The following is a 20,710-nucleotide window of genomic DNA, read 5'->3' as shown; positions in this document are numbered from 1 at the left end:
ATATGCTTTGCATATGCAGAGTTCCAAACTGTATTCCTGTTGTATGTAGTTCAAAGTGTCTTCAGAGGCAGGGCTGGAACGATCTGTGCTTCAGACCTTGGAGAGCGATTGCCAGTTTGAGCAAATACAGAGGCAGCCTTTATACTTTCTACTTACAGTTTAATCCTGGAGAAGGAATACTGCATAAATAACGGTGTCCACTCAATTGTAAGAGTGAAACGGAAAAACGTGAAGGGCAGACTGTTTGATGCACAATTGTCACCCTATGTATGACCTACAGGTTTATGACCGGATCCTTTCAATTTCCTCACGAGAGGGTGAGACGATTGTGTTGGAAAAGCCTGTCATGGCGGAAGGAAATGTGGAAGTTTGGCTCAATTCACTCCTGAAGGAGTCCCAGGGTTCTTTGCATCTGGTGATCCGACAGGCAGCTTCAAGCATCCAAGAAGCAGACTTCCAGCTCATAGAGTTTCTTTCTTCTTACCCAGCCCAGGCAAGTTTCTTACTTAAAATAGCATTGGGATGAAGGGTCAGGTTTTTCATAGGTTATGTTTCATATAAAGGCCCCCGTGCTACAGTCTACCCTGTACTAAAGGGTCTGTTCACCTCCCAAAGCAGATTTCTTGTGGTGAAACCATCTGCAAAAGATGGAAGGAAGCAGAAAGGGTCTGTTTTGCTCACAGTCCTCTGAATACAACCAATAGTTTGTCATTTAGGAGTTCCTCATTCTGCCAGTAAGCAAATTTCTCATTCATATTTTGGTATCTGCAAAAGTTGGGCTTTGCAATACTCTTTAAAAAAAATAGGACACTGCTTTTGACAATATCTGGTAGGTCTGGAGGAGACATAATAACTATGATTATTTTTTAAAAAATCATAGCCTACTTTTCTCTCCAGTGGGACCAAGTGGCTTACAACATAATCCCCCACTCCTCAGTACCATCCTGTGAAAGAGGTAATCCAGTGAACTTCCATAGCAAACTTGGGATTCAAACCCAGATACCCCAAATCCTAGTCTGGCACTATGTTGGTTATAGATACTAGGAGTAGGGCATGTGTTCCTTCTTCCCAGTCCCTTTGCATGTCCTCTTCCCATCTGCTATTGCCGTGTGTACGCCTTGTGCTTATAGTGACTTTAACCACAGTTAACACAAAACTAGAGCTCACTATTGATCAGCTTCAAACCCTGGTTTGCATTTGTGAAAGGTAACACTGACACTGACATGAACCTTTGGTTATGCCTAGAGCTTGGAGAGGAACATGCAGGCTTGAACTCTGTTCTGAACTCCTGAACCATGTTTTTTTAGGAGCATTAGCCATATATGGGTCTTAGTGCATGGTGCGTCAAATACTACCTGTGATTTGCTTAAATGTCATGTGTATCATAATAGATATGGCTGGAGAACCAGTATATACCAAAGAGGCCTTGGATGAGATGCACTTTAAAACACAGGAAATGCCTCAGTAGATAAGCCAAAATGTTTCTGAAAAACTGAACTACTTCAGAAAAAACCACAGTACTTAAAAGCAAAATTATTTCCTCAGGTCGGCTTACTGGGAATTCAAATGATTTGGACCCGTGATGCTGAAGAAGCACTGACAAATGCAAAATATGATAAGAAAATAATGCAGAGTACAAACCAGTCTTTCTTGGTTCTTCTGAACACTCTGATAGACATGACTACAAAGGATCTGACGCCAGTGGAGAGAATTAAATACGAGACGCTGATCACAATTCACGTGCACCAAAGGGATATATTTGATGATCTGGTAAAGTTGCTTATTATTCGTTGTAAACAGCCTTGGGGGGAAAGACAGACATATTTTGAGATATTGTGTTCATCAACTATATCCAAGATTGTAACCTAGGGTCCACACTTGCATTCCCAGGAGCCTTTTATTTTCCAGGGAGTGGATTGGGGGCCCTAACATGTATCAGTGATTCCCCAGTGTAATATCCATGGGCTCTGTGGTGCTCACGAATGTATTTCCTGGTTGCTACTTGGTTCTTCCCCAAACCATTTCTCTCCTAAATTGAAAGCCAATCCTGTTTTTCCTCAACCTCATTGGAGCCGAAGAGCCCAGCAGGCATCACTTCGGGGTTTGCAGAGGGCATCCATGCAGAGACAGCTGTATCCATCACAGGAGGTTGTTTGGCTTTGATCCTCCCAACAGTTTGCAATTGTTGACAGCTCCCATGGCAGCTGTTTTCTGATTGGTCCTGCTTCCCCAGGTAGCCATTTTGTAGGGGTGCCCACTAACGTTTTGCAAAATTCCAAATGTGCACCTATGCTCATCAAGTTTGGGGAGCCCAACCAATATAATTCTGATTGCTCTCCTCTTTATTTAGGGGACAAAAATAATTATTGCAAAATCTTTCTTCTAGATTTGCATTTCAGACTCTAAAAAAAACAGATGAACTTGTTTCAGAGGTCAGAGCTGGCCCATCAGCTGCCCGCACCATCTTGAAGCATTATTTCTTGCTTTCGTGTTCTCGTTTATGCGTATTAGGCCACCAAAGCATTCCCTCATCTCTGTAGCTTGAACTTTCTGATTGTTCCCATTATTTTTTCCTGTTTTTCTTAGCTAGCCAGTTTAGATCTAGTCCTCGTTCACAGTAGCCTTTACCAAATGCTGAACTGTGGAAGATTTGCTTTACATTTTTGTATTTTGAAAATCCAACACAAACCAAGCAGATTAGTGGTTCTTTTACCCCCACTATATATTTTAAAAAATCCATAAAACTAAAAGAGTTTGGTTTGACATTTTCTCTATTGTTCTTGCATTCCATGTTTTTTGATACCGGGATTTGCCCATGACTTTACAAGTAACTGCTTCCTAGTGGAGAACTGAATGCACCTTCATTGAACTAAACATGACATGTCCATGACAACCTCCTTTCTTCTCTTTAGTGCCGGATGCATATTAAGAACCCCTCTGATTTTGAGTGGCTGAAACAATGCAGATTTTATTTCAGTGAAGATGCAGACAAGATGTTGATTAACATCACAGATGTGGCCTTCATCTATCAGAATGAATTTTTGGGCTGTACGGACAGGCTTGTCATAACGCCTCTGACAGACAGGTGAGACACATTTGTCATGCAAATAGGAAGGGTTATTTCATTGGCACGTGTGTATCATGCTGTAGTTTAATATCTGCAACTCTCATTCTGTCTATATTCTTAAGTATTAATTTCAAGACTGGGTAAGATTTGGAACTGTTTAAAGGGCCCTGCCTCTTGCAAGCGGCAGGGCTCTTTAAAGTATCAGCTGGCAGGCGGCAGGGGGTGATCCCCCTGCCGCCTGCCAGCTGATAGTTTAAAGGGATTTGCTTGCAAGCAGCAGATCCCTTTAAGCTATCAGCTGCCAGGTGGTGGAGGGGGGGATCCCCCCGCCGCCTGACAGCTGATACAAGGGGCCCTTTGAAATTGCCCCAAAGCTTCCCAAAGCAACCCAAATGCTTCGGGGAACCTTTGATTCGGGATTCCTGAATCGGGGCCACCATGTTGGCCCTGATTCGTGAATCCTGAATCTTTACAAATAGTGTCTGATTTGGGTATTTTTTCTGAATCAGACACCCGAAGTGCACACCCCTACATTTCACTTTAAGACCTTATGCCGACAGCTCTGCAAGAGATAAAGTTAAGAAGATGGATTATTTATTCTTATTGGATAGTGATTGTTATTTCTGGAAGGAATGTAGATATGTTTATAGAAATGTAAATTATTGCTATTTATATAGGGTACTATGAATGACTATGATAATTTGTAGTATGTATATTCATTCACTGTTTGCCATGGGCACTTTAATAGATTGTGAATAACTTTGCAACTTTGTGATTGATTGTATCCTCCTCTGGTGCAAGGGGGGACCTGCTCTTGTTTAGAGGAAAATGTGCAGCAGGAATTGAACCCTGAGTGCCCTGGCATACATGATGATGATAACACTAAGCAGCCATGCCTTATAGGTCGCAATCTACTACAAGCCTTTGACTGACATTTTTCAACCACCCTGTGCATATCCAGGGAGAGAAATCTAGTTAGCCTGAAGTAATACCAATGTAGATTGGGGTGACCAGGGGGTGGTGGTGGTGGTAATCTGCCAGTTGCTATTTCCTAGGGCTCGAACCATGTTATTTTACAATGGCATTCAGCTTTGGCTGTTACAATATATTTCCCCTTATATTAAGCCATAGAGATGCCAGGCTGCCTCCTGGCACCCCAGGAGCATTGGAGGTGGGGCAAGGGGCTGTAGAGTTTCCCATGTGTTGATTGTAGTCATGTTTGGGTTTTTGGCTAGACACCCCATGCTATGTCATATCTCCCCCTCCCCATGTTTCCAGCCCAGAGGCAAGGGTGAATGGGAGGGCCCAACTGGTGGGAGAATACCTGCCAGAACTGGGCAAATGACATGCCTGTTAAGCCAGCTTTTCTGTGGTTGGTGCTATTCTGGTGAATGGAAGCATCGCTATACACTCCTTTGTCTCCTGGGTCTAAACATTGCCTGAAAACTTAGAGATAGTGCCGTCCAATTTCTTTTTCTTTTATTTTGACTACCTCATTTCTTAACTACAATACATGGAGATACTTTTATGTAATGCTTATGTTGCCATAAGGCAGCTACCAGGAGTCTATGAGCCAGACTGAGCATGCATCTCCTCTTGCAGATACTTAAAGCTTGGGCGTGGCCAGAGGTGTGAGCTGGAGGATGCTTGGCCCTTGGCTCTGAGCGGGGCTTTTTTTCTGGGAAAAGAGGTGGTGGAACTCAATGGGTTGCCCTCGGAGAAAATGGTCACATGGCTGGTGCCCCCCCCGATCTCCAGACAAAGGGGGGGGGTTAAATTGCCCTCCACGCTGCTCGGTGCTCGGCGGCGCGGAGGGCAATATAAACTCCCCTCTGTCTGGAGATCAGGAGGCAGGGCCACCAGCCATGTGACTATTTTCGAGACGTTCCGGAACTCCCTTCCACCGTGTTCCAGCTGAAACAAAGCCCTTGGCTCTGAGTCCATGGCTCAGAACCTTCATGGATTACATTGGTGGATGTCAGACCAGGAAGTTCAGTGAACCTATTGTTTTTTCTATTTTTTAAAGCTGCTTTGACTCACCATTAGAGAGAAAAGGGGCATTAAAAATACTCCAAATAAATGTTAAAAACTTTCCCTGGGCCTGCTCTGTATTTCAAAGCACTGATTTTTCAACTCTGCTTAATAATTGCTCACAGCAAATGGGTGTGTGAATTCCTTTTTTTGTAGGTGCTACATTACTTTGGCCCAGGCCTTAGGCATGAGCATGGGAGGAGCGCCTGCTGGACCGGCGGGAACGGGCAAAACAGAAACCACCAAGGACATGGGCAGGTGCCTGGGAAAATACGTCGTGGTCTTCAATTGTTCAGACCAGATGGATTTTAGAGGACTGGGGAGAATCTTTAAAGGTCAGGGTGTCTTCTGCTTTGCAAACCCTTTCGGTAAAATGGAGAGTTAGGTTTCAGATGAATTAGAAATCAAGGCAGATGTATTGGGTGTGTGTTGCTTTTACTCATGGGTGTGAAAATGAGAGATATAAAAGAAGGATTTGAGGTGTAAGATGCATATTCTGCCTAGCTCTGGTAGCAATCAAGCTGTGGTATTCTGTTGCCTGCTGGAACTTCTGAGTTGTCTTCAAGGGCAGAAAACCCTCATGTCAACTAGCAAAATGGTAATTTCTGACCTCTGAAATGCTGGTGGCGATATTTAGGGCTGATTCCACACACGTTGGATAATGCACTTTCAATGCACTTTATCGATCGCATGAGGTGGATTTTTTGTTCCGCACTCAAAAAAATCTGTTCCAAATGATCTATAAAGAGGATTGGAAGTGCATTATCCAACGTGTGCGGAATCACTCAATGTTATGTATGGAATAACATTTGCAGTGCAATCCTATGCAGAGTTACTCCAGTCTAAGTCAATTGAAGTCAATGGGCTTAGACTGGAGTAACTCTCCATAGGATTGCACTCTTGAACAGTTTCAGCATAGTGGCTCATACTTTCACACCATGCAGAGGTGGTTGTGAGTACAACTTGCATTCTCAATTTCTAAAATGGGATATTTACCTCCTGTATGTACTCTACACTTCAGTACACTCTATGCAGATTGATATGTTTGTTAACTTACTAAAGATGTAGTTTTCTGTTACCCAAGCTGGAAAACAGATTTATTAAGTAGTAAATGAGTGAACTGAAGGAGCAGCATTTTCAAAGGCGTAGCTAGGCATGTATCAAGACTATCAAAACTTTGCCTCTGATAGAAATGTTCAGCTATTTCTTCCTGCATTGTGTTCGCAGTGTTGCCTGACTAACATTCGTCATGAACAGAAAAATCTGTGACTGCGGATGTGGTTAATAAGCTGTTTCTATTCCGATGGCTTTGACTGAATCTCTTCAGGATTGCTATTATTACTAACGGCCTCATTGTGTAACAGATGCAGGCAGTAACAAAGCCCACGATAAATAGGAAGGCTTTGCAACTGGTGAACAAATAGAAAATTCTGCAATTTTTTTTTTTTTAAAAAGCTGTTCTAGCTTAGTAGACTGCCTAAGGTGAAAGAACTAAGAACCATTAGCTTTAAAAGGTTGTTCTGTAGAAATAAACATGCTAAAGCATTAATCACATATTTATCCCACCAATCCTCCGAAGTGCATACTGTGGTGGCATGAGTCTCCCCTTCCTCCATTTTATCCTCACAACAACCGTGTGAGGTAGACTTGGTTGAGAAAATTGCCTGGATTATTGTCATTGTGAAGTATTTCCTGGGGGTAGACACCACCTCACAGGATTTTTGCCTACTGTCACAATACAATTTCTGGCCTACCCTACTGCTCCAGGGTTCCCAGCAGAAAATCATAAAGGTGGAATCGAGGGGGTAGAATCTGGGCCTGAGTTTAAACTAGGGTTACCTGCTCCAAGTTGGAAAATTCCTGGAGATTTAGGGGGTGAAACCTGGAGAAGGCAGGGTTTGGGGAAGGAAAGGACCTCAGTATGGTATAGTTCCATAGAATCCACCCTCCAAACAGCCATTTTCTCCAGGTGAACTGATCTCTGTGGCCTGGAGATCAGTTGCAATTGAGATCTCCAGCTACCACCTGGAGGCTGGTAACCCTAGTTTAAACCCACCTGAGCCTGGATTCATGAGGTAAAATGACAAGATAAAAATAAAAAGCAAACAAGAGAAAAGTTTATTCAGAAAAAAACACAGCTTGAGGTAAATAATAATAATGAACCAGGAGTTGTGTTGTTAGGTTGTACATGCCTCAGAAAACCCTTCATTCAGGCAGGTTTATTAACACATAGATATAGCACTCTGCTGCAACCAAGTTACAACCAAACCAGTGAACTCTGTTTGGCCTACTGTATCACCTCAGGCTCACACTAGATGCTACATGTAAGCCCCTCCTTTTCCTATACCACGGGCCCAATCTGTATTGGACCACTATGACACTTCAGGATTGAGTTTCCTCAGGGAACTCACGGTGGGCATCCTGCTGCAAGTCCCCAGAGGCGAGCACATGTTACATATCAAATGTATTTTGGGCCTCAGTTAAGGTTGCCAGGTCCAGGTTGGGGAATTCCTGGAGATTTTGGGGGTGGAGCCTGGAAAGGCTGGGCTTTGGGGATGGGAGGAGCCTCAGTGGGGCATAATGCCATAAAGTTCACCTTTCAGAGCAGCCGTTTTTCCAGGGGAAGTGGTCTCTGTTGCCTGGAGATCAGTTGCAATTCTGGGAGAGATCCAGCTACCACCTGGAGGCTGGCAACCCTAGCCTCAGTTAGCCATACGGCAACTTAATCCAAAGATTTCCACAGATTTCAAAATTAGCCTCCTGTCAGCGACAACAATAACAATGTGCTTATATACTGCTCTTCTAGACTGATGAGTGCCCCACTCAGAGCAGTGAACAAAGTCAATGTTATTATCATCCCCACAATGCAGCTGGGGAGCTGGGGCTGAGAGGAGTGGCTTACCCAAGGCCACCTGCAGAGCTTGTAGAAAAATGAGATTCAAACCAGCACGGTGCTGATTCACAGCCCAGCTACTTAAACCCGATGCTACAGCAGCCCTTCCCTGCCACGCAAAACTTCCATCCTCTAACCCTCAAAACTTGACTTCTAACAGTCTCCCTTAGCTAGATCTTGATTTTTCCAGTAAGCAGCTACTGTTGGCTGAATTAGAGTACTGTTTTGATTGACTCCTCTCTCTCTAGGGGTACATTTTTGTACTCTACCTGCCACATTCATTCAGAGCGCTTCAGGAGTGAGTGGAGATCTGTACCTGGGTCTCCTTGCTTATATAAAACATTTATATGCTATCTTTTCAGGCATCTACATTCAGCTCACAAAATCAAACGAAATAAATCATAAAAACATATAATCATTAGAAGTCACAACCATTAAAAAACCAACACTATAACCACTCCATCACACCCTACTAGCCCTGTTCTCAGGTTACAGTGAACACACATATGGTCCATGTACAGAGTACACTTGATATTTATAAACATGTGTCGAGTAATTCTCACACTATGTTCAACGCATGTACAGCTCAGTGTGTGATTTTAAACCCCCAGTTTATCCAGGTGCTGGTCTTGGGTTACATTTGTAAGGTGAAAGTACGTTGGCTTTTCTTATAGACATATGCAGGGTGTGTATGTGTTCACTGTAAAATGGGAACAGGGCTACTGAAGTGAGTTTGGTGTAATGGTTAAGAGCACAGGACTCTAATCTGGAGATCCATGTTTGATTCCTCACTCCTCCGCTTGAGGCCAGCTGGGTGACCTTGGGTCAGTCACAGCTCCCTCAGAGCTCTCTCAGCCCCACCCACCTCACAGGGTGATTGTTGTGGGGATATTTATAACGTACTTTGTAAACCGCTCTGAGTGGGTGTCAAGTCATCCTGAAGGGCAGTATATAAATCGAATGTTGTTGTTATTATTATTATTATCTATTAAGCATCTGAAGCTGAGCTCCAAATCTGAGCCTGCTTTCTCTGGCCTTGCTTTGAGTTAATTTTTGAAATCCTTGGGAGTGCTGTCATTCAGGTGCCCTGAATGTCTCATTGTATAAAACCAGCATTGTGTTGCCTCCTTGAACATAAGCTTTGACTCTGTTTCATGCTTAAGGTCTTGCTCAGTCCGGATCCTGGGGCTGCTTTGATGAGTTTAACCGCATCGATTTACCGGTGTTATCCGTTGCGGCGCAGCAGATTGCTATTGTCCTGACATGTAAGAAGGAGCGCAAGAAAAACTTCATTTTTACTGACGGTGATAATGTGGAAATGAATCCAGAATTTGGACTCTTTTTGACAATGGTAAGCACGCTGATGACAGCAGGGAGTGATATGTGCTACTCTGCTGAAAAGATAATCCTTATCACCCGTGTGGCTGAAATGGGTGAAATATGTGCCAGGCACCCATGTCAAGCAGCCCTGCTTTTCTGCTTTAGCCCGAATTCAAAACTCTCAACAATACAAGCAACCAGGCAACAATTTAAAATAATCAAATAGCATTATTAATCCAAACCATTAAATCATAAAGCCGGTGTACAAAAGAAATAACAAACCAAGGCATAGATAGATAGATAGATAGATAGATAGATAGATAGATAGATAGATCTATATCTATATCTATATCTATATCTATATCTATATCTATATCTATATCTATATCTATATCTATATCTATATATAATATCCATAAAACAGAGCCACAAATAAAATAACAGTCAAGTGGTCTGGAAAACCAAAGTGTGCCATTGTTCTGATTTTATGGAGGAGGAGAGAAAATTATTTTATCTGCTTCATTGCTGTGTTTTTTCTAGCCGGTCTTCAAGCACAGTAGAAGAATATTTCTGAGGATATGCATGATATGACATTCACATTTCAGTCAAGGGTTGGCAGCTGCCTGGTTCAGGGCAGCTCACCCAACAACAGCACTTGCTGCTATAAATAACAGACTAAGATACTATAATTAACAAAAGTTACTTTTTCTTTAGAGGGCTCAGTGGCAAAATGTGCTATACGCAATTATTTACAAAGTACAAACATGTACCCATAATTCAAAGTCCCAAATACAAACATGAATATCACAACGTCCCTTCGAGGTAGTCTCATAGAGCTATCAAAGTCCTTCTATTAGCGTGTATTCTTGCTTGAAGAGCTCTAGACTCCCTCTAATTGATATGCAGTAGGTTCAAAATGCAAATCAAATGAAGCAAGGGAACCCCAAAAGCACCAAAGGGGTTCCCAAGTGGACAACTCCAGGTAAGTGCGGCATTGTAGCCGAAGACATACAGGTAAGTGTGACGTTGCAGCTGAAAGTGAACTGACTGTTAATGTTTTATTCTTTGGTCTCCAAATCCAGGTGGAAGTCAAGATGGAAAAAGAGAGGGAAAAACCCAGCAGGGGGTTCCCCAGGCTCAGGGCAGAACATTTTACTAGAACCAATCAATATCCTCAAGTAGGTTTGTAGAATGGGATTTTTGAAGCCACGCATGAGGCATCATAGTTTCAGACAGGCACACGGCATTCGTGAAAATAGTGCTCTTTGTTGCACTCCTGTGGCTTTATATACTGTGTCACTTAAGTCTGTTAATGATGAGACCATATGAATGGTAGCCCAATTAATCTCCCTCTCAAACCAGAACCCTGGGTATGCTGGCCGTCAAGAGCTGCCTGAAAACTTGAAGATCAACTTCCGCTCAGTGGCAATGATGGTTCCCGATCGACAGATCATCATCCGCGTCAAACTGGCTAGCTGCGGCTTCATTGATAATATTGTGCTCGCAAGGAAATTCTTTACCCTGTACAAACTCTGCGAAGAACAGTTATCCAAACAGGTAAGAGTGACTCAGTCGTGTTTTATGAAGAGCTTCACAATGTAATCTTAAGAAGATTTGCATCATTCTAAGCTAATTTGGCCCTGACCCGGATAGCCCAGGTGAGCCCGATCTCATCAGATCTTAGAAGTGAAGCAGGGTCAGCCTTGGTTAATGATTGGATGGGAGATCTCAAAAGAAGACCAGGATTGCAGAGGCAGGCAATGGCAAACCACTTCTGTTACTGTGTTGCCTTGAAAACCACGGCAGGCAGCAGCTCTCCAAGTTTTCAAGTAAAGGTTATCCACGTGTCTTCCTGCCTGATCTCTGAGTGGAGATACCTGGGAATGAATCTGGGATCGTCTGCCCGTCAAGCAGATACCACAGCCCCTCCCCAACCGGATGTCCTTATACAGAGACAGGCAACTGGTCTACATGAAGCTTTGAAGTTACACTGTCATCACATCACATGTTTCCATTACTACAAGTTACAAGTGAGAGGAGGAGTAATTTGACATGGGGTTCCTTTTTTTAGTGTCAGGCCTATGTTGTTCCTTAAATTCACTTTTAGCCAGAAACTGATAGCCAATATTGGACCAAACCGCATTGACATAAACATATGCGAAAGCTGCTGGGTTCACTGATGAAAACGCAAGAGTGACTGTAATTGCCTTACCTAAAACCCTTTGGTCTGTTCTCAGGTGCACTATGATTTCGGGCTCAGGAATATATTATCTGTGTTGCGGACCTTGGGAGCAGCCAAAAGATCGAACCCTGATGATACAGAATCCACTATTGTGATGCGTGTCTTGAGAGACATGAATCTTTCTAAGCTGGTAAGCCTCAAGTAGACATGTTTTATGCTTGTTGAGTGTTTAGAATGCAGAAAGTGATTAGAATGAAAGCTCAAGTTTCTTTTAGGTGATTCCATTGACTGAACTTCTGCTTCCAAAATGACTTCTGTGGTAAATTATTGCTTATTTCTTATTTGCTTAAAATATGGAAGAGCTCTTCATTGATTGACTTCTTTTTTAGTTTTATCCGTATTCTGTTGCTCATCTCTGAGATATAGGGCCAGGCTAGAAGTGACGAATTACACTTGAATGGCAAGTGAACAGACTCACGTGTATTCTTCCCTGTTCACTTGCGCTCCACTTGCACTACGTGATCGAGTGGAGTGCAAGTGGAGCGCAAGTGAACAGGGAGGAATATACGCGAGTCTGTTCACTTGCCGTTCAAGTGTAATTCGTCACTTCTAGCTTGGCCCATAGGCTGTATCTTTCCTTGGCTGCTCTAGAACCGCTTTGCTGGGCATCATTCAGGGCGTTCTCGTCTCCAGTCATCTTGATTGTCTGAATGTCACCTTGTCTGTCCTACTTTTGTCTTCCTCTGGTGTTATATCTGCTATCCAAACTATTACTGAGGTTTGGTTTTTACCTATCTTAAGCCCACCCCTGTGCTCATGTTGGTGTGTTTTCAGTGATACAGCATGCAGAATTGGTTCTTGACAGCTCTTAGATAATGAGTCTGCTATGGATCCCCAAACAAAGATTTCTCCTATCTCCCTCAACTCTTAATGAGGACAGTTTGGGGAGATCCTGCCCTGGTAGCCTTAGATCAGTGGTACTCAGGGCTTTTTTTCTGGGAAAAGAGGTGGTGGAACCCAGTGGGTTGACCTCCGCGGAGGGCAATCTCAACTCCCCTCTGTCTGGAGATCAGGGGGCGGGGCCACCAGCCATGTGACCATTTTCAAGAGGTTCCGGAACTCTGTTCCACCGCATTCCAGCTGAAAAAAAGCCTTGGTGGTACTCACTTTGCAGCTTGCGGAGATCCACATTAGCAGTTATCATCAACCAAACGAGCCACATCTACTTCCATCCTTGGCATGAGGCCTGCACTTCATGGAGATGTGCAGCTTTCCCATTCCTCTGATGGCAGCTGCTTCAAAGTGGGAACCATTTGCCAACCACAAGCCCTGCTGGTTAAGGGCCTTGCGTGCTTTCCTGAAACATGGGATAGGCGCTGCAACACAGTGACATGTCAAAGAACCACGGGACTCCCAAGCCATTGAGTGAGTATTGCTGCCCTAGATCAACCTTATGTACATTAGCATGTGCCATCAAGTTGCATATCAAATTGAACCGACTTATGACAACCCCAACAAGGAGCTTTCAAGGAGAGTGAGAAACGGAGGTGGCTTATCCCTTATTGAATTTCTGCGTGAGATGAGAAAAAATGAACTGATGATTTTTGGACTTGATTTTTAAGAAGATAAATTTGGGAAAAATAAATAGAAGGGGGGCAGTATTGGAAAGGTAAATTTTGGAGGTATCACAACCACAAGTATACTGTTTGTAAAGATATGGAGGAGTTAGCCGTGTTAGTCTGTAGTAGCAAAATAGTAAAGAGTCCAGTAGCACCTTTACGACTAAGCAACTTTACTGTAGCATAAGATTTCGAGAACTACAGTTCTCGATGCATCTAATGAAGGGAACTGTGGTTCTTGAAAGCTTATGCTACAGTAAAGTTGGTTAGTCTTAAAGAGTGCTATTGGACTCTACTGTTTTGTAAAGATATGAGAGGTGTTGTAGAGAAAAATGGAAAATGAAATATGTATTGTTTTTCTTTTTTTTCCCTTAATTTTTTTGTTCTTCTCTTTTTCTCTCTTTTTGTGTTCCTTTTTCTTTACTTTCTCCTTTCCTTACCACTTTATTGGGCTTTTAATCTAATCAATAAAATAAAAAGTATTCTTTAAAAAAAAGAAACAGAGGTGGCTTGCCACTTCCTCTGCCGAGTTGTCCTTGGTGGTTGCCCATCCAAGAACCAACCCTGCTTAAGCTTCCAAGAGCTGGCAAGATTGGGCTGTACCATGCTGCCTTCCCTCCCTAGATCATCCTTACTAGATACTCTTCCTTCAACTTTTTTCACATGTTATCAATGTAGTGGAACTCCTTTGTCATGAGCGTCTGACCCTGACTTCATTAGCACCTCCAAAGCCTATAACTTCGATGTAATCCATCACTGCATTCCTTATTCCGATGGCCTTGGCTGTTGTTCTTGCTCTCCTCTTGCCTATCAGCATTCCCTTCTTCAGGCTGCTGAATCAGAAAGTCGTGCTCTGTCTTTGCCAGCACTGCGGTGGAAATGTGTGTGTATTGGTAAATTGCGGCTCTTTCTTCCTCTGTCATCTGACAAATTTCAGCAGCTCAGCATGACCAGAAATCCTAGGGTAAATAAGCACTATTGAACGATAGAAAGTAAGTGTTCCATTGTGCCTTTTTGTTGTTAGATTGATGAAGATGAGCCCTTGTTCTTGAGTCTGATTGAAGACTTGTTCCCCAGTATACAGCTTGACAAAGCAGGCTACCCAGAGCTGGAGGCTGCCATTAGCAAGCAGGTAATGCTAATATATGTTTTAGGTGCCATTTCCATTGCTTGACAAAGGCACTTGCTAAGCAAACTTACTCCTTGAAAGATTGCAGTGAAAAAACCACAGTCCAAACAATGAAAAAAAGTATGAGCGTGAGTACAGGGGATGTTCCACTTTGGTTTAGAAGTGAATATGCCTGATGGGTTATATTTATACAAAACTGCAAAAAAATAAAGCTTGAAATCCAGAATATTTATGCTTGCACAGGAAAAGGTAAAGCACACCTGAATTCATAGGTGTGGCATTTCCCCTTTTCCCCTTAGGTAGCTGAGAATATCAAGCATAAAAACATTTTATTATCAGGCTGTGAAGTTCATATTTCAGTGACAGTCCAAGCAGTGTGTCCTCAGCAATAATGGTTCATTCAACGGCAGCTTGTTGTCATCCTTCAGTTTGGTTGCTTACAAATATAACAAACAATGTCCACAGTAATGCTGAGTCTTGAAATAGCAAAAACAATTGTGATTCCATTCTGGTTGATGATCATCGCTTTCTGCAAAGGGGGGCTTTCTGAAATATGACTATTTTTATACTGCAGTCGTAGTATGTTTTACAACCTTCTGAGTACGGTACAGCTTCAGATAGCAGGTGGAGGATTGTGAGTTGAGAGTTCCATTGGAAAACTAGCATAGCTGATAAAGGCCTAGGCTAGAGCATTTCTCCCTAATGTGCTATCTTTCTAAATGCATGGACATTTTTAATAGAAGGGCACATTCAAATATATAATATCTCTCCCCTCACTTTGTCATAGTACTGCCAACAGGGGTGTACTACACCATTATTTTGATTTTTGTGGATAGGACCAGAGTTAAAGGCGACGATCAGCATAAGCCAGTGATGTCCACATCCTGCCATACATAGCTTCTTCCTGTCAAGTTAATCACAGTTGTTGCAGTATTTTCCTCAAAGCATAATTCTTGTGTTCAGTGTAGTAGAGGGGATTGCCTCATTTGACTTTTAGAACTGGCAGATAATCTAAGGAAATGGAGTGCAGAAGAACTTTGGTGAGTTTGTTAGTGAGGCAGGTTTGCCTGAAGGACATATTATTGAACCAGTCATCCTTTTTTGTAAGGATAGTTCAGGCAGTCCAGCATTTTAGTTTAAAATAGTTCTCCAGAAAGCAAAGTTTAAATACTTTATATAAATATTTCTGAAGATAGCATAGCTCCAAGTGTCTGCATTTGGCTTTTGAATACTTGGGGTTGTCTCTATTCATATTAAATGCTTTAAAAGCCACTTGCTGAGTGTGTGAAACAAAAAGTCTTATGGTACCTTGTAGACCAGGGATCTTCAATGTGGTGTTCATGGGCATCGTGGTACTCATCAAGACCTTTCATGATGCCCAAGCATTTTTAGAAAATGGTTCAGACTAGGGGGGGCTTTTGGCTAGCAAGGCTGGACAAATTTTTAAAAACATTGCTTTAGCAGCAGCTGCCACTACACCACAAAGATTTTCACTATGTGACTGACGGTAAGATGTGGCAGCCATTTTGTGTCTGACTCTGCCTCCTGTAGCAGTAGGGTTGCCAGGTCCCTTTACCCTCCCAGTGAGAGGTGGGAGACCTGGCACTTACCTCTCCTGTGCTCTGTAGCGGCCTGATTTGGGCCAAATTCAGCCCAAATTGGGCCAAATGTGGCTGGTTTCACATGTGTCTGGCCTGATTCGGCTCAATTTGGTGCGAATCCAACCTGATTTGGCTCGATTTGGGCCGAATCGGGCTGCTGCGGAGCATGGGAGCCCACTGCGCTGCCTGAGAGCATGTGAGGGGGTGGAAGGTGGGAGTGGGGGATCCCCCGCCCCCAGTGGGGGATTGGCAACTCTATGTGGCAGCCACTTTGTGGGTGCACTCATCATGCTGTGTCAAAATTCCAAAGATGCCCACAGGCCTAAAATGGTTGAGGACTGCAATTATAGACTGTTTTGTTTTTTGTGATGTTTCACTTTCCAGAGTTCATTTCATCAGATGTATGATGTCCTTAGTAGGGGACATTGTGAACTGACAAAAAAAAGCCAGATTTATGCTGATCTGGTATAATCCAGCTATGTCAATTCACATAGACAAACTTTGAATCTAATCTGGGCAGTTGAGCTCTTCTGGGCTGTATTATTTGGCCGTAACAGGCAGTATTAGGCAGCTACCGCAGGTAGCCACAGGCAGCAAGTGAGAGAGCAGTGGTGCAAATGGAGCCCAGCTGAGCTTGTGCAGCGGCACGTGAGCAGCGCGAGGCTGGTGGGGTGGGGAAGGAGGCAGCAGGCAGAGCAGATTCCCATCCTCTTCTGTCCCTCCATCCCCACCCAAGCTTCAAAAGATCCCTTCAAGCCGCCATCGGCAGCCACCATTTAAACTCCACAGCTTGTTCTCACACCCAACCTGTACTCCGCTCGGGATTCTGTGGTTTGACATTGGTATCTTCAGGTTCAACGGCCATCTTGGACTTTTTCCCCATAGGGAATAATGGCTGTATAAATCCAGGAATCTCTGACCCGCATCAGAGAATCTGACCCGAATTTCAGGGATACTCAATTTTTTGGGTATCCCTGAACCCCGGATCTGGATCATCCAGACTTTTTTTTTAACTGCACACCCCAATCCTTAGTAGCCAGAAAAATGTGACTGAAGTATTATACCCATATGTACATTAGCATAGAGAGGGAAGAATAGTCAGACACACCCTTGACATTTCTGTACAGAGTTCTGTTGTCTACAGGATGGATAGAGTGATAATTCATAACATCAGTAATAGGTGATAGCATAACCTTGCTAGATTTACTAAACCAGTTCAGAACAAGGCAGACTCTGTTGCCTTCATTCATCCAGTGTTGTAAGCTCTGGGCCATGAAAGCTGATGCCACAATAAATCTGGAACTATTTCTAATGAGCCTTGTTGGGTTATTTGTTAAACTGGTCAACAAGGCCTGATAATGAAATAAGCGGTGATATGATTTTCACTGATCATCACAACAGGTGGAAGGGGCTGGCTTAATTAACCATCCGCCCTGGAGACTGAAGGTTATCCAGCTGTTTGAAACGCAACGAGTGAGGCACGGCATGATGGCGCTGGGACCAAGTGGGGCGGGAAAGACTACGTGCATCCACACGCTGATGAAATCCATGACAGGTACGGAGAACACATTTGCTTACAAGGACTGACAAAATAATAGCTTTTTATTAGGGGCAATGTTTAATAGCTCCCAACAATCAAACATTTTGTCCCTGCGTTTTCCAGATCCCTGAAACTATCAAGCATTTTCTTCTTTCCTGTAGGTTTTATGCAGACCTGAAGGCATCCCTCCTTTCTCCTTTCTTAGTTTCTTTTACAAGTTGCTCCAATGATTACCATCTCCTTAACCGTCTCTCTGGCAGCAAGAGATACGATGCTGGCAGTTGCTCAATACATTTCTACAACTCTGAGATTTCAAATTATTATTTAAATACAGTTGATTGCTATCTTGGTTCTCTGTTCACTTTATTTTATTTATTCTAATTTAATTGAGCTTCTTGTAATCATTTGATTTTGCCAATGACCTTGTTGGTTATAAATTGCTTAGCTCAGGGGTGTTAGTTTTGTTCTATTTGAAATTTTCTATATTATATATAGAATTTTGTTTCTAAAAGCTTATGAGCTATACTGATGTATTTGCACTGGAGATGGTTAAGAGGATACATTTTCAGTGGCAACAATCCACAATTTCCTGCTGTTCAGTAGGTAGCTGAGCTTGCCAGTAAAAAGATGTGCAGTCATTCCTGGGGAGAAATATTTCTGTTAGAGACCTCCTCCTCCCCTCTACGCCCCCCAAAGTAGACTCAATCTGCAAACCAAGGTTGTGATCAAGCAAGTAAGTCAAAAATATGGGGCAGAAATGAGGAGGAAATGGAGAAATGTGTATTCTGCCCATTGACACAGGAACTGCCCCCTTTTTATTTTCATTTTACCTCATTAATATGCCACCTTTCTCCCCAGTAGGGACCCAAAGCAGCTGATATTGTTCTCCTCTTCCCCATTTTTTCCTCACAACAAACCCTGTGAGGTAGGCTAGGCTGAGAATTTGTGACTGGCCCAAGGTCACCCAGTGAACTTCCACTGCAGAGCAGGGAATTGAAACTTGGTTAACCAGAGCCTAGCTCATCACTCTAACTACTACACCTCACTGGCTGTCTAATCACAATCAATTACCCCTTCAGTGACCTGTTTGAATTATTCTGTCTTCCTTTGTGGTCACATAAAATCTCTTCCCCAACTTGATTGTGTCCCTTTCCTTCTTTCCCTGTGAATGGATGAGATGGAACCCCAGTCACAAGGAGGAGCCACACCGCTGTACAGGATGCTTTGCACCTCTCTCAGACTGTGGCGGCCTCACAATGTCCAGTTTGGTTATAGCGTTCTCTTAGACTATCTTGGTCTGCACTGTTTTTTAAAAGTATTTCTTCCTATGTCATATAAGCAAGATGATACGTTTTATTCAAAATAACTATTACTTATTCGGTTCCATGTTGACCATAATCCACTTTAGTTAGAATTCCTGTCAGAACAATAAGCATTCACTGAAAATAAAAAATATGCACTCTCCTACCTCTTTAAAGTGGTTCAAGATGATTAGGGAAAGACACTTTTTTTTTAAAAAAAGTAGATGTTCCGGTCTGTCTGTCTAGAGGTTGTGAGTACAATGTCTTAAGAACAACAGTTCCAGTTGGAAAGTGCATTCATCATCTTTAATAATGTGCTATGTATTGAACAATAATGAGTTTTGTAAATAGTTGATTTTTAACTGGGGAGAAACGGGTTGAGTGGTGCATCTAGTGGCTGATGCCCATAGCATCACTAGTGGATGTTTATCTCCAGTTGGTACGCAGTTGATGTAGATTCATAAACGTTTTCAAAAGATGAAACATGAGTATGTGTGTTATGACCTCCTCTCTGTCCTTAGTTAAATTTTGTCTTTAAAATCTGGTTTATAAGGATAGTCTTTCTTTTCATGGCGATCCCAACCTCTATTAAGTGTCAATCTTTTTACAAGAAGTGTATTGGTTTCATATTATTTCTTAAGCTTGATAGTTTGAAAGAGAGTTATCTGTTCTTAAAGTTTCTTTACTTAGGCTCAGTCACACAGATATGCATAAACTTTCTCTGTCAGGCTCACACACAGTTTGCTTGCTTCAGATATCAATTTCCCACTCAAGTATACATAGATTTTCACTCTCAGGCACACACACAGTTTGCCTGCTTTAGATAGAATGAATGTTTTTCTCTCAGACTCACGGAGTTAAGATTTCCACACAGGTTATATTTCTCTTAGAAATACATAGACACTCTCAGGCTGTGCGCAGCTTGCCTGTCAAATCAGACTGAATCTTTTCTCTCAGTAACTAAAAACTGCATTCACTCCGCCTACCCTCTCAGTCTTCAACCGATCATCTCACTTACTCATCCCTCTCTTTCACCCCCCAATCTTCATCTGCACCACACCAAGCATGTAAAGACTAGAGATGGGCACGAACTGAAATACGAGCCAAAGTTCAGCACAAACCAGGCCGGTTCATTGTTTGCGAACTGACGGTTTGTCAGAGCCCATTTCTGACGAACCACCACGATCTTTAGGCTAGATCGTTTGGTTCATCACTGCAGACAGCCTGGTGCTGATCAATCAGTTTCCTAGGTAACAGGGGATGGACTTCCTGTAGACCTTCTGCTGACCTGGAAGTGGCCTTCTGCTGGCCCGTAAGTGACCTTCTACTGACCCGGAAGTGACAATTTGCTGACCTGGATGTGACGTTTTCACGAACCAAATGAACCAATTCGTGAACTGGGGCAGGTTCATGAAAGTTCGTGGTTTGTGAAATGCGACGATTACGAACCATGAACCACACGGTTCGTTTTTTTCCAGTTTGTGCCCATCTCTAGTAAAGACACACACACATACTTAAAATCATTACAGTGTGGGTCATTTAAATATATGTGCTACTTTAAAATGTGTTGAAAGGTGTTCATAATGGATTTTTAAAAGCTATCTTGAGCACTTTTGGAGGAAAGGTGGCTGATAAATACTTTAAATAAATAAATGAAGTGGTGAACAGTGGTGAACTAGAAGCTGTGACTGACCCAAGGTCACCCAGCTGGCTTCAAGTAGAGGAGTGAGGAATCAAACCCATTTCTCCAAAGTGAACTTTTAAACAGATAATTAATTTGTCTCTCATAGATTTTCATTTATCCAGTTTTCCTTTTAAGCGAGCCAGTTAAGAGCTGCGAGATTCTAATTTGGAGAACTGGGTTTGAGTCGCCACTCTTCCTCTTGAAGCCAGCTGGGTGACCTTGGGTCAATCATAGCTTTTCCAGAGCTCTCTCAGCTCCACCCTCCTCACAGGGTGTCAGTTTGTGGGGATAATAATAACATACTTTGTAAACCACTCTGAGTGGGCGTTAAGTTGTCCTGAAG

At 42.8% G+C, this 20,710-nt stretch overlaps 1 protein-coding gene across 1 annotated transcript in view; it reads left to right on the top strand.

Moving 5' to 3' along the window:
- The window catches only part of DNAH5 (dynein axonemal heavy chain 5), a 163,144-nt gene that overhangs the window by 58,139 nt on the left and 84,295 nt on the right, over positions 1 to 20,710 (top strand). Inside the window, exons 33-41 of the mRNA XM_054985833.1 lie at positions 281 to 493; positions 1,546 to 1,770; positions 2,913 to 3,085; positions 5,255 to 5,433; positions 9,155 to 9,342; positions 10,674 to 10,868; positions 11,549 to 11,683; positions 14,137 to 14,244; positions 17,244 to 17,397. Coding sequence (XP_054841808.1) covers positions 281 to 493; positions 1,546 to 1,770; positions 2,913 to 3,085; positions 5,255 to 5,433; positions 9,155 to 9,342; positions 10,674 to 10,868; positions 11,549 to 11,683; positions 14,137 to 14,244; positions 17,244 to 17,397 — 1,570 coding nt within the window. The remainder of the gene's footprint in view (positions 1 to 280; positions 494 to 1,545; positions 1,771 to 2,912; positions 3,086 to 5,254; positions 5,434 to 9,154; positions 9,343 to 10,673; positions 10,869 to 11,548; positions 11,684 to 14,136; positions 14,245 to 17,243; positions 17,398 to 20,710) is intronic.

Source organism: Eublepharis macularius, chromosome 7, assembly GCF_028583425.1.
Source record: "Eublepharis macularius isolate TG4126 chromosome 7, MPM_Emac_v1.0, whole genome shotgun sequence".
Classification (NCBI taxonomy): domain Eukaryota; kingdom Metazoa; phylum Chordata; class Lepidosauria; order Squamata; family Eublepharidae; genus Eublepharis; species Eublepharis macularius.
Note: the sequence above shows the minus strand (reverse complement) of the source record. Positions and strands in the feature narration are given on the sequence as shown.